Source organism: Rhinolophus ferrumequinum, chromosome 21 (assembly GCF_004115265.2).
Source record: "Rhinolophus ferrumequinum isolate MPI-CBG mRhiFer1 chromosome 21, mRhiFer1_v1.p, whole genome shotgun sequence".
In the NCBI taxonomy this organism is placed as follows: Eukaryota; Metazoa; Chordata; class Mammalia; order Chiroptera; family Rhinolophidae; genus Rhinolophus; species Rhinolophus ferrumequinum.
The window spans coordinates 25,283,317-25,296,422 of record NC_046304.1 but is presented as its reverse complement, the minus strand read 5'-3'; the positions used below and the strand labels follow the sequence as shown (position 1 = coordinate 25,296,422).

Genomic DNA, 13,106 nt, shown 5'->3' with positions numbered 1-13,106 from the left:
TCTAAAGTGGTTTCTTAACTACCTCAGATATTTAGACCTGGATAGAGCAGTAGGACACACCCAATGGCCAACAATGGACTATAAATACTCTTTAAATAAGTCCTACATTACAAGTTTCCTCTACAAGAGAAAAACATTTCTTTCTTCCCCTTCCACCCTACCCACTCTTGGGCAAATATTTATTATGGACAATGCAAGGAAATATTGTTGAGTACCTCCATCATACTTGGTACATACCACAACAGCGATGCAATCCAGGATGTTAGGTTAAATCTAATGTGACACTCAAAAGAGAGCAGCTCAGAAAATTGCTGCATATTTAATTGCTTTTCCAGGGCGCTGACAATGACCATGGTGGAGAAGACCAAAAAAAAAAAAATGTTTCCTTTTTGTATCAATGTGTTCAAAATATATCACCATTTTGTTGTAAAACCAATAAAGCAGGATAGTAAAATATTCTAAAATGACTCTATTCTAAACCCAAAAGTTTGACTTTATATTACAAGGAAAAATATTTGCTATTTCTTATTCTCATGATTGTAGCTGGTAGGCCAGCAGCACAGAATTTCCTTGGGAATCAAGATCTCTAGAATCTAATCTTAATTCTATTGCTGATTTGTGATTTTCCTACTTCTACATGTGAGGCAAACCTCACTACGAGCTTTATGTACACTCTGCTTCATTATACATAAAAACTAAAAGTGCAAGTGAAGTCCAAGAGATTATTAGTAAAGCCGTAACATTTTTTAAAAAGCAGATATATCAATGGACAGCCCAGTTATTCAAAAGAAATCAGAACTTAGTTCTTATTAGTATAATAAAAACTTAGATTTTTGTCAAAGCAATACTAGTAATTCAAAGCAAGGTTCCAGCTAGAGCTTTTAGAATTATTAATACTGTCTTCTTATATGTCATGCTATCTAGAGTATCATAATAGAACTTCTTCTCTCTACATTCTCTCTGGGAAAAAATTATTTCATAGAAAGCTTACATCAATTATCAATTATATACTATGCCAAAAAAACAAAAATCTTGGACAGGCGCTCAGATCTGTAAACACTCAGATGGAAGTTCTCGGGTTATTTCTAAGAGCCTAACTGAACATTATTATGAGCATATATATACTACATGCACCAAAACAGATGCAACGCTGTCATCAGCAATTCTCCCTCCTACTCCAGGCAACATATTTCTCTTAATGTTTCAATAAATGGCATAACCCAAGCAAGCCGTCTTTTCCTTTGTCCTCACTTTTCTCACGTAGTCCCAAATATTATAGATGCAATCTCCTCAATTTCTCTGAAATTCAGCTACTTCTCTCCATCCCCACTAATAATTAACTTCTTTCTTCTTTGAATTCCTATACCAACTAATTAATGCTATTAACAGAGCACTTATCACAATATATTACTGATACTCACCCGTGTTTCTTATTTACATTTATATTAGGGTAATGATTCAAAAGTAAAGTCCACACAACTGGTACAAGATCAAGATAATACATAGGATTTAAGCATTTGAAGTTTAAAATATAATTATGATCACACACTTCCACTAATGGCCACATAAGAAAGACAAGATTTATATTATTTCCCAAAATAACTAAATTAACCCAAAGCAAAGTCTGTTATGAACCCTCCATGACAAAGCTTTAAATAAGCATAGAAAGAATCAAGTTTATTCCAATTAACTTGAATGCATGCTAGGAAAACAAAACGATCCACCACACGATCAAAAACACGAAACTGAAAATGCCCAGCATCCTTTCAAAAATCATTAGGCACAAAAAGACGCAGGAAAACACAACCTATACCAAGAAGAAAAATCAATCAGTAAGAAAAAAACCCCAAGAAATATCAGGGTGAAAAGAATTAGCACACAGGGACTCTAAAACAGCGATTATAAAATAAATGTTCCATGTGTTCAAACATGTACATGGATGAGGAAAGAAATGAAAGATAGAAGAAAGACTCAAAAGGAACTTCTAGAAATAAAAAATATGACATCTGAAGTGGGAAAATGTTAAATAAAATTAATAATAGCAGATTAAACAAAGCAGAAAATAAGATTTGATATATCTAAATATATAAAATACAAACTATACAAAATCAGAGAGAAAAAAGTGAATTTTAAAAATTTTAACAAAGAATCAGTGAGCTTGGAAATATCAAGTGGTCAACATACATATAATTGCTGTCACAAAGGAAGAGAAAGGGACTAACAGAAAAAATATTTGAAGATATAATTGCATAAAATTTTTCAAATTTGATGAAAACTATACATCCACAGTTCCAGTAATCTCATAAACCCCGAGCAGAGGAAAACCACAACACAACATTATGGTTTAATTGATTTTTTTTATTTTTCTATATTTTTTATATTGTTTTTCTATGTTCTGTTTCACTAATTTCTACTCTGATCTTTATTATTTCCTTTCTTGTGCTTTAATGTGCTCAACTTTTTCTAGTTTCTGAATGTGGAAGCTGAGGGAACTGATTTCAGAACTTTCTCTTTTATAACATTGGCATTTAGTCCTTTAAATTTCCCCTGGAGTACTGATTTAGAGCCATCCCACACATTTGTCTATTTTTCATTAAAAGTTTCATTTTGAAATGATTATGGATGCATAAGAAGTTGCACAATGGTCCAGAGAACTCTTGTGTACACCCTTTACCTAGTTTCAAAACCAAGAAATTGCCATTAGTACAATCAGACTTTATTCCAGTTTCAACAGCTTTACAAATACAATTTTATATACACTCATTTTGTGTGTGTGTGTACATATGTGTGTATGTTTGTGTATAGTTCTATTCAGTTTTATCACGTGTTAATTTGATACAGAACTGTACCCTCCGCACAAAGATCTACCTCACTTTTTCCAATCACATTCAACATCCTCCCTTCTACTGTGTCTCTAAGACCCAATCAACGGTAATTTCTATAAGTTTGTCATTTTAAGAATGTTATATAAATGTAATCTTTTCTTATCTTGGAGCTTTTACGATTTTGGGTATGCAAATTTGAGCTTGGCTTTTTTCAGTTGGCATAATGTCCATGGGATTCATCCAACTTGTTGCATGTTGCATACTTCAATCTACTTTTACTTTGCTGAAGCGTATTCTAAGACATGAATGTGTTCTTTTTCATTTTTATTCCGTTCAAAATAATTTCTAATTTCTCCTTTGATTTCTTCTGTGAACCACGTATTATTTAGGAGTATGTTGTTTTGTTTCTAAATATTTGTAGACTTTCCAGAGATATGTTATTCATGTCTTGTTCAATTTCAATGTGGTCAGAGAGTATACTTTGTATGACTTGAAAGCTTTTAAATTTATTGAGGCTTATTTTAGGGCCCAGAAGATGGTCTATATTGGTCCATGTTCCCTGTGCACTTGAAAAGAATGTGTTTTCTACTGTTGTTGGGTGGAGTGTACTACTTAGTCTGATATTAATGTAGCAACTTGGGGTGTAAAGTGTGCTTCTCCTAAGAACATACAGGAGCTTATATTTTTATCCAATTTGACAATCTCTGAATTTTTATTAGGATGTTTAGACATTGACATGTTTAGAATTACATCATCTTGCTTATTTGTTGTCATTTTATTTCCTTTCTTGGCATAGATTGCTTTTGATTGCAAATATGCATCTTTAACATCACAGTTTACCTTCAAGCGATCCTATACCATTCACATATACTATAAAAACCTTACAATACTAGAGTTTTATTTCCCGCACTCCTGGCCATTATATGCTACTGTTTTCATTGTGTGTGTGTGTGTGTGTGTGTGTGTGTGTGTGTGTGTGTATGTGAGATCCATACATAGGTATTTGTTTTAAAGTCAAAATACATTGGTGTGTACACACACACACATATTTTAAAGACCACATTGCATTGATACTATTTTTGTATTCACAGTAATTTATAAAGAGACTTGACTACAAAAAATACCCCATATATGTTCTAAACATTTTCAGTGTTCATTCTTTTCCATCTGGTGTCATTCTTCCTCTGCTTAAAGGACTTCCTTTAACACTTCATGTACAACATGTCTGCTGCTGATAAATTTTTTAATCTTTTGTATATCTGAAAAAACTACTATTTTATTTTCACCCTCACTGTGAAAGGTAGTTTTTGAGGTTACAGAATTCTAAGTCAGCAGTTGTTTCCTTTCAGCATTTAAAAGAAATCTGTCATTCTCATCATTGTTCCTCAGTATGTAATACCTTTTTTTCCTCTGGCTGCTTTTAAGATTTTTCTCCTTCTAAATGCTTTTGAGCAATTTCATGTGAAGTATTTTGGTATGGTTTTCTTCGTGTTTCTTGTGCTTGGGATTTATTGATCTTCTTAGATCTGTGGGTTTATAGTTTATATCAGATCTGGAAGTTTTTTGGCTATTTGTTTTGTTCCTCCTGATTCAGGGCTTCTGATTTCAAGTACCATGTTTCCCCGAAAGTAAGACCTAGCCAGACACTCAGCTCTAATGCATCTTTTGGAGCAAAAATTAATATAAGACCCGGTATTATATTATATTATATTATATTATATTATATTATATTATATCATATCATATCATATTATATATCATATCATATTATACCCAGTCTTATAGTATAGTAAAATAAGACTGGGTCTTGTATCAATTTTTGCTCCAAAAGATGCATTAGAGCTGACTGTCTGGCTAGGTCTTATTTTTGGGGAAACACAGTATGTTATCCCACAGCTCAGCAAAACTGTTTTCAATTCTTTTTGTGTGTTTCATTTTGGATAAATTCTCTTGGCCTAGCTTCCTTTTCACTAATATTTTCTTCTGCAGTTTCTAATTTATCCTCTCTTATCCAGTGCAAATTTCACATCTAGGTTTTCATATCTAGAACTTCGATTTGAGTCTTTTTAGTATATCCCACAACTCTAACTTTCTGAACATATGAAACACATATGTTCGTACGAACATATGAAACACATATGTTCGTACGAACATATGAAACACATGTTCGTACGAACATATGAAACAGAATAACTGTTTTAGTGTCATTCTCCCCAACCCTGTGTGAGCGCTAGGCTTTGTGCCAAGACTCTCTGATGGTTGTTTCCTCAACTTGGGGTAGTTGCCCACACGCCATCAGTATTATATTGAACACTAGAGGACTGCATGCAGATCTTCTGAGTTCTTATTGTGTGCTGATATATTGTCTCTGATAACCTGTCCAGCTCATTCTAGGTTAGGAGTTAACAAATAGTAAATATTTCGGGCTGTGTGTGTCATATGGCTTCTGCACTATTATTCAACTTTGAGGTTATTATTTTAAAGTTGCCACAGACAATATATAAATGAAAGGGTGTGTATGTGTTTCAGTAAAACTTTTTTTACAATAATAATTCATGGTAGTTTGCTGGATAGGTGCTTTTTCTTGGTCTTACTGGACTCTGAGTGCAGTGTATTCTGTATTCCACTTGGATTCCCCATCACTGCAACACAGTCTAGAAAAATCTTTCAAGGTAATAAACTGAGGCAATGGTAGGGTTCACCTCACTATTTTCCAACTCTCAAGGATCACTGTCCTTTATTCTCTGATGTCCAGTGACTTGAAAACAGTTGTTTTATATATTCTGTTCTTTGTTGTTGTTTCAGGCAGGATGGTAAATCTGATCTCTGTTATTCCATGTTGGTGGGGAGCTACTACTGAAAGGGAACCTCAAGAAATACTCAATGAAACCAAAGCACATTACTTTCACACACAAAAAAAAATTTGAAATTCAATTGAAACACATTTGTTTGAAGCATATGTTATATGTTTTAACCATTTTCAGTGTTCTTCATTCCTTCCCATCTGGTGTCAAAGAGTCTCCCCACCTTTCCTATAATGCCTTAAAAGGTAGAGGAAAACAATTACATTCCCAATAAAACACAGGAAGGTTCTATGGATCCCAGTCACCTTTCTGTTGTGTATCAAAGCTATATTTCTGTTGAATGGTCTTTTGTTACTACTTAACAAAGAAAACTCAGTAAGTTTAGAGAGGAACTTCTCACATACTCATGGACTATTTTAGAAAGAAGTTCAAAGTCTGACCTCCCCCCAACAAAGCTAGTTAATGTCAGCAACTTAAAAATACTGCTGCTGCCCAATTACCTGAAAGAAAAGGAGGAAACATTATTTTTCCCCTAAATAAAACTTCCCCAAGTCAACTCACTAAGCCCTGTTTTTAATTTACAATTTGGGAAGCTCTGAAGCTGACTAAAGAAAAAGTTATTGTCTGCTTTGCGATCATATTCAAAGCTGGTTGATATTTGTTAGTCTCTTCTAATGTTTATCTTTGTTTTTTGGCAAAGGAATACACTGAAATAAAATGCCTATTTTAGAAAGGGTAACTAGAGTATATAATTTTTTAAGGAAAAAAAATCACTAATGTCCTCTGCTATAATCTTTTTATAAACTATTCCCATGATTTCTTATCACCAAGGCAAAACATTTTTTGATACTAGATTCTTGACTTTTTACCTTTATTGAGCTATATAGCAAGATTAGATTACAATCTGTACATTCACAATCTACTCAAACTATTATGAATTTGCTGCTATTTGACGTTTTTTACTTACTCAAAATGGCAATTTCTATGGCTCAACCTAATAACAAAGAAGTCCTCTGTGAGGGGTATTCTAGGATGATTCAATGATACACCAAAATTCCTCCATTTTGTATCATTCCATTCAATTAATACAGGTAGGAAATGTGACTACAGTTAAGAATCCAAAATTTGGAGTTTTGACTTACTTCACTTTTAAGGTTAGGTAAAACGCTGTTAGTGTTTCAGGCAGGTTTCCCTTTCCCTCCCCAACCAGTCACCCTTTGGCCATATATGCAGAACTTTGTTTATCAACTAACAGTGTATCTATTATGATTACAGTGCTGGAAGGGGAGTGAGGATTCCTTGCTAAACATCCTGCTCTCCTACTCTCTTCTCCCTGAGACAAAGTCTCTCTCCAATTTCCATTTACATCATTCTTTGTCTACTATTATTATAACTTCCGGAGTTTGCACAAGTCTGCTTCACTTGATCCACAGATCCAAATACAACCAAAGAAAATGCTTGCAACATTTGTGAAGTTTGCATTAGAGTCTTACTCCAAATGGTTATGTTCGAAAATACTTTCAGTAATATATTTATCAATAGTCTTCAAGTTAGGTAATCAGAGGTGATTTTCAATATGGTTAAGTTAATCAAAAACTTCCTGGCATCAGCTATGGTATACTGCTGCTTTAAGACGTTACATCTTTTCAAATGGCTTCAGTAAGGGGAACTGGAGAGAAAACAAGAGAGTCATAAGAAAGTCTTAATGAGGTTCTATCTTGCATAAAGGGTTCAACAGATGGGCAGGTAAAGGCATTGTCTCTAAATGGGCATTGCTTTTACCAATTGTATTTCAGGCTTTTGTCCATGTTTTGCATATTTAATTGCCTCAATAATGTAATATACTGGCATGTCCAGGATTCTCAATCAAATAGCCTTTCTTTATATAAGAAAAGATGACTTTAAAATCCAGACGAATTCTGTGTCTCTACTCTCAATGTAAAGAAGCAATACAATAATTATTACAGAATTACCTCTTAGGTATTTTTTTTTAACTTTTAAATTGCATCTATACTAACATTCACAAAAAAAGAAAAAGCAAATTAATTATGGCCTGTCACTGGGGTATTATAACATGGACAAAATCAGGTAGCCATAATAGATATTCCATTATTAAGTCCCTGAAGTCTATTATTTAAAGATATACATTTTTGAGATAAGAAAGAAAGGTACAGAATGATGCTTACATGTATACAAGTATACTGTTTTACAGTTTTTAAAGGACTTTTGCATCACCTCATTGACCGTAATATCACCTTTACATAAGCAAGTATTATTATTGGTATTTTATATTTATCAAGGTACAGAGAAATGCTCTGTAACTGAAACCCAGGCCTTTTCATCCTATCCCACGGCTACATGAAATGTGTTATATTACATATTTTAATCAGAAACCATAGAATCATCAGTGACTACATTCTTTCAAACTGTCTCTAATTTCTTTCTATTCCAACTCTGCAACATCTCACAGGTTTGTCTTGTCTTCTCTGTAATACAGCTTTAATTAAAACCCTCTCATATCTTGCCCCAGGATCACAGAGCCGTCATTCCCTGCCCCTCCTCTGAACCTCCTATTACAACACTGCCAGAGTGATCTTTCTAAAATGCATTTCTGATGGTGTCATTCCAATGCCTGAAAACATTTGAAAGTGTGCTACCTACCGCCTACCGTAGTGGTTTTTTAACCGGGCACCTGGGGATTTTTGTAGTTCTGGACAAAGATGTTTAGAGCTGCTAAAATCAAATAATGTCAAGCAGTTTAATTTGCTGGAACAAAAAAATTAAAGGGATAGAGATACTGTGTTTCCTTAAAAATAAGACCTACCCGGAAGATAAGCCCTCGCATGATTTTTCAGGATGACATCCCCTGAACATAAGCCCTAATGCATCTCTTGGAGCAAAAATTAATCTAAGACCCGGTCTTATTTTCGGGGAAACACGGTAGTTGTATTTGGTTTTTGCCCATATCTCTGTGGTACATATTTGGGACTTGCTAATGTTGGTCTGCTTAAGACCTATCAAAGTAACAAATAAACTAGCATTAATTCTGAAAGAGTCAAGTATACTCACTTTAACAATTAGTTATTTTTACCCATGATGAGAGGCAGACGAAAATGTTTTCACGATTTTAAGTAGCTATTGTATAAATGTCATTTTTTCCCAATTCATATGATAGAGTTAAACATATACTTAGATAACGTAGAACCTAACAACTTTTATGTACTCGGCTTCTTGAACCAGAAAACCACTTACATACTCTATGAAGGCTTTAGCAACTTAACTCATTGCTCTCATAGTTCAAAGTATAATATAACCCAGTTCTTCACTGATGCACCCATTTCATTTTATTTTACTTTTCCATTAAATACCTGCCTCCCAAAATAGATAATGAATTCAGTGAGGACAGAAGCCACGTACTAATCACATTTAAATAACAAGTGCCCAACACAGAGAAGTCAGTAATACATGCTGGAAGAATCAGTGAGTTCAATTATACAAGAGAACAAGACTGCCAACTATTTGTTACAGTTATGGAGTTTCATAACTTTAGAGCAAAGTCAATAAATTTTCTCTGTTTTCAGTATAATATATAACACGTTATAAACATAAAATAAAATAGTTTTGGAAATATTTTACTTCATGTTATATAATAAAGCCAAGCAAGATAATAAGTTCAATACAACAAAACTCCATTAAAAACATGTCAATGATGATTTTTAGGAAGTTTCTTAAAAACATGCACTGCTCCAACCCATCAGATTAAATTAAAAATCCAGTCAATTCTACAAAATTGAATTATAATTGTAAAGAATTTTTAATTCTATGACCATAAACTGGATAATAAATATTAAACTGTCTTTTCATTGCCTCCCTTACAAACAAGGCTATTTTGTTTGTTGCTCGATGTACATTTTCTCCTTAAGTTAGAAAAAAAAAACTCGAGCCAATCTATACAAATGTGAGGGCTTAATATGAATGTAAGCAAACAAAAACCCAATGAAGTTGCAATCATTATTTCATTACTGCAAGTGAAATTCCACCAAGAGGAAATCCTGCTGATACCGTTTTCACAGTGAAAAACAGCGCTTAATTTTTTTTTATGTCCGAAATAAACACCAATTTTTATGACCGTTTATTATACCCTAGTATCATCTTTTTTAAAAATACTTTCGGGCCCACCAAATAGTCCCTATCCATGTACATAATTGTGGGGGGGGGGGCATCTCTCCTGGCCAGGGAATGTGAACAGCCAGAGGCAGACTTAGCATACGCTAAGGCTTGTGGTTTACACTTGCAGTGAGTATCTCATTTGCCTCGGGCTGGTTGTTTATGGCCTATGGACCATGCACGGTGGCCTTCAAAGCCAGCGTTTTAAGAAGTCTCAAACTGCTGTCCGGAAGGGAAAAAACAATGGGAACTACTCACGGCCAGCAAGCAGGAACTGATAATACTGCACAGCATCTGCTGCGAGGAGCAGAGGGTGGTTTGCATTGAAGGGCGGCTGCAATTCATTCCACTGAGGAGTTCTAAGGAAACAGCAGAAGAACGGGAATATTGAAGTTTAATAGACGGGATGTAAATCACCATCACTGTCGCCACTTAGAGACAGTGATATAAACTCACACTACCTTTGTAATCATTCAAATGAACTTGTTGGAGTGCTGAAACCTGAAACACAAGGCCATCTGCTTAAAAAGAATGAAAAGGTGGCAGGGAGTCATACAAATTGCATACAGCCAATAGCAGTTTAAAGCAGAAGACCCTCCAATAGACAAGATGTGCAAACTATTAGAGAGAAAGTGTGGAATTCAAATGTCACAACTAAGTAGTTCTAATTTTACCTAACTTAGGACAATTATTAGAGCCTCTAGTCTCAGAATGTGTGTATTTTAAAATGGAATAAAGCAGGGAAAATTGGTTGAAAAAAAGTCATGTGAATGTTTGACTTTTTATAACCTAATTAGCATTTGCGTTCCAAAATAAGACACTTATTTCAACAATGGTGGGGCAGTAATTTTAATTAGATCTGCCTACTTATAAATAGCTTGATAAATAAGATATTGATCAGATTAATCCAGTGCAGTAAAGCAGTAGTAAAGAATGCTGGAGCCTTCAAAAATCAATATAAGAATATTTTAAAATGTCAGAAGGAGAGGGATCATTTTTATATCCATCTTTGTCTGTTTCCTTCCATACATGTCAGGGCCAATTTTTTTCTGTCTCCCCTGGACCACTGTATACTATATTGAACAGGCTTTAGTTTAGATTTTATTTCTCAATCTTTATACTGGCTTATAAAGACTTGAATGATTATGCACTTTTGAGAAGGACTCCAATTCTTAACAAACATTTCTACAGTGCTTAACCATTGTATCTTGGTGAATCACTTTTAAAGGAAACCCTCTAATCTATTTATATTAGTTTCCATTCCCTTTAATGGCTGTCTCAATGTACTCTCTCTTTTCAGTGAGCATAAGACTAGAAATAGGGGAAACACTAAAGCTCTACATGTGGGTTAAAAAAAAACAACAACCCAAGTCTTAGAAAAGGTTACACAAAGATGCAAGGAGAAAGGAGTTCAAAAGGAGGTGTTCTCCAAGGCAAATACCAAAGACAACCGAAAACATACGACCACACAAAAATTTGTACATGAATGTTCTTAGGAGCATAATTCATGACACCTGAAAGGCAGACATGTCCCTCAAATGATGAATGGATAAACAAAATATGGTCTATCCATGCAATGGAATATTCTTTAGTCATAAAAAGGAATGAAGTTCTGATACAAGCCACAACATGGATGGAGCTTGGAAACATCCATGCTGTGGCTTGTATCAGGACTTCATTCCTTAAGTGAAAGAAGTCAGATGTAAAAGGTCACATTTGAGAGGATTCTATTTATATGAAATGTCCTGAAAGGCAAATCTAGAGCTAGAAAGTAAACTGGTGGTTGCCTAGGGCTGAAAGATTGGGGGAAAATAGAGAGTGACTGCTAACGGGTGTGGGGTTTCTTTTGGGGATGATGAAAACTGACTGCAGTGATGGGTGCACAACCCAGTGGAAATTCACTTTAAATGGGTGAGCTGTAGTATATGTGAATTATATCTCAATTTAAAAAGGAATCAATTATCGATACATGCAACGACAGGGATGAATCAAAGTAATTTTGCTGGGTGAAGGTAGCAAGACAGAAAAAGAGTACACACTCCATGATTCCATTTATATATAATTCTGGAAAATGTAAATTAATCAGGAACAGAGAGCAGATAAGCAGTTGCCTGCAGTCTCTGTGTGTGAGGTAGGGATAAAGAGGGCAGGAAGGAGATATCAAAAGAGGCACTAGACAACATCTGGAAGCGATGGATATATTTATAATGTTCATTATTATACTTATGCCAAACCTTATTAAATCATAAACTTTTAATATTTTGTGCCTCAATAAAGCTGTTAAAAAAAAAAAATGAAAGGAGGCACTACCTAACCAGAGTCCAGCTGGCTCGAGGTGATGTCATCATTTCCAGTGGAGTGTCATCGCTAATCTTGGGGGCAGAACTGAGCGGCCGTGGCTCCATCATATGCTCCACTAAGGTCCCATAGCAGCTAATGATGTAGAGAGATTCAACCACGACTTGTTTGGACTGATCTACAAAGAGAAGCAGTACACGGATATGTGATAATGGCACAAAAGGAGCACAGCGTAATTCTTACAAGTTAATGAATGACCTTGCAGTGGGTTCCTGAGGCGACTGAGAGAAAATAAGACGGCAGAAATTTTTCACATGGAGCCTGCTCCTTGCCTAAATGTTGCCTCTTATAAGTTTGTGCTAATGAACAGGAACATCTCTATGCTGTCAAAATATTTTTAAGGTATTAAGCCATGTATTTTAAGAACGATGTAAATATACGTAATTCTAACATGGTAAAACAATATTTTGCGGTCTTTTGTATTTGTCAGCAATGTAATTTGTCCCACGTTATGAAAAATGAATGATATCAGGTGGGACAGGGAAGGACTGATTGAAAAGGAACACTGTATAGATTAAGATTTAGTTACACAGGCGGTACCAACTCAAGTGCATGGAGTACTCTTTGTATGCCTGTATCGGCCTCACTTCCCATCTACTTTCTCTCGGAAAACTTTCTCTTTTAAATTTCTGGATTCAAACAAACATGAACAACACATGCATCCTCCTCCCCCCAACCTCGTCCTTCTTTCCTCTCAGTAGGATCACTGGCCCCCGTGGTAAATGAAGACCAGTCATACTTTGAGGTCAGGTGCTGAATATGGATCTAATCAAATGACTTTATAAGGAGTACACATGTCCTCACTACCAAAACAGGTTTAGTCCTCTATCTCGGGTTTTACAGTAAACCTAGGAGCATATAAAATCACTCATGAATGCTGGGTGGGTCACCTTATCTCTATGCCAGAGGAATCAATTACAGCTGATTTGAGAAAATGGCTAATGACCAGTCA

At 34.9% G+C, this 13,106-nt stretch overlaps 1 protein-coding gene across 12 annotated transcripts in view; it reads right to left on the bottom strand.

Annotated features, from left to right (window-relative positions):
- The window catches only part of BCAS3 (BCAS3 microtubule associated cell migration factor), a 514,510-nt gene that overhangs the window by 271,715 nt on the left and 229,689 nt on the right, over positions 1 to 13,106 (bottom strand). For all 12 annotated transcript variants that reach the window (XM_033091257.1, XM_033091254.1, XM_033091253.1 and 9 more), the window contains 2 exons: positions 12,107 to 12,272; positions 10,055 to 10,155 (listed from right to left, as the gene is read on the bottom strand). In XM_033091257.1, the coding sequence (XP_032947148.1) occupies positions 10,055 to 10,155; positions 12,107 to 12,272 (267 nt within the window). The remainder of the gene's footprint in view (positions 1 to 10,054; positions 10,156 to 12,106; positions 12,273 to 13,106) is intronic.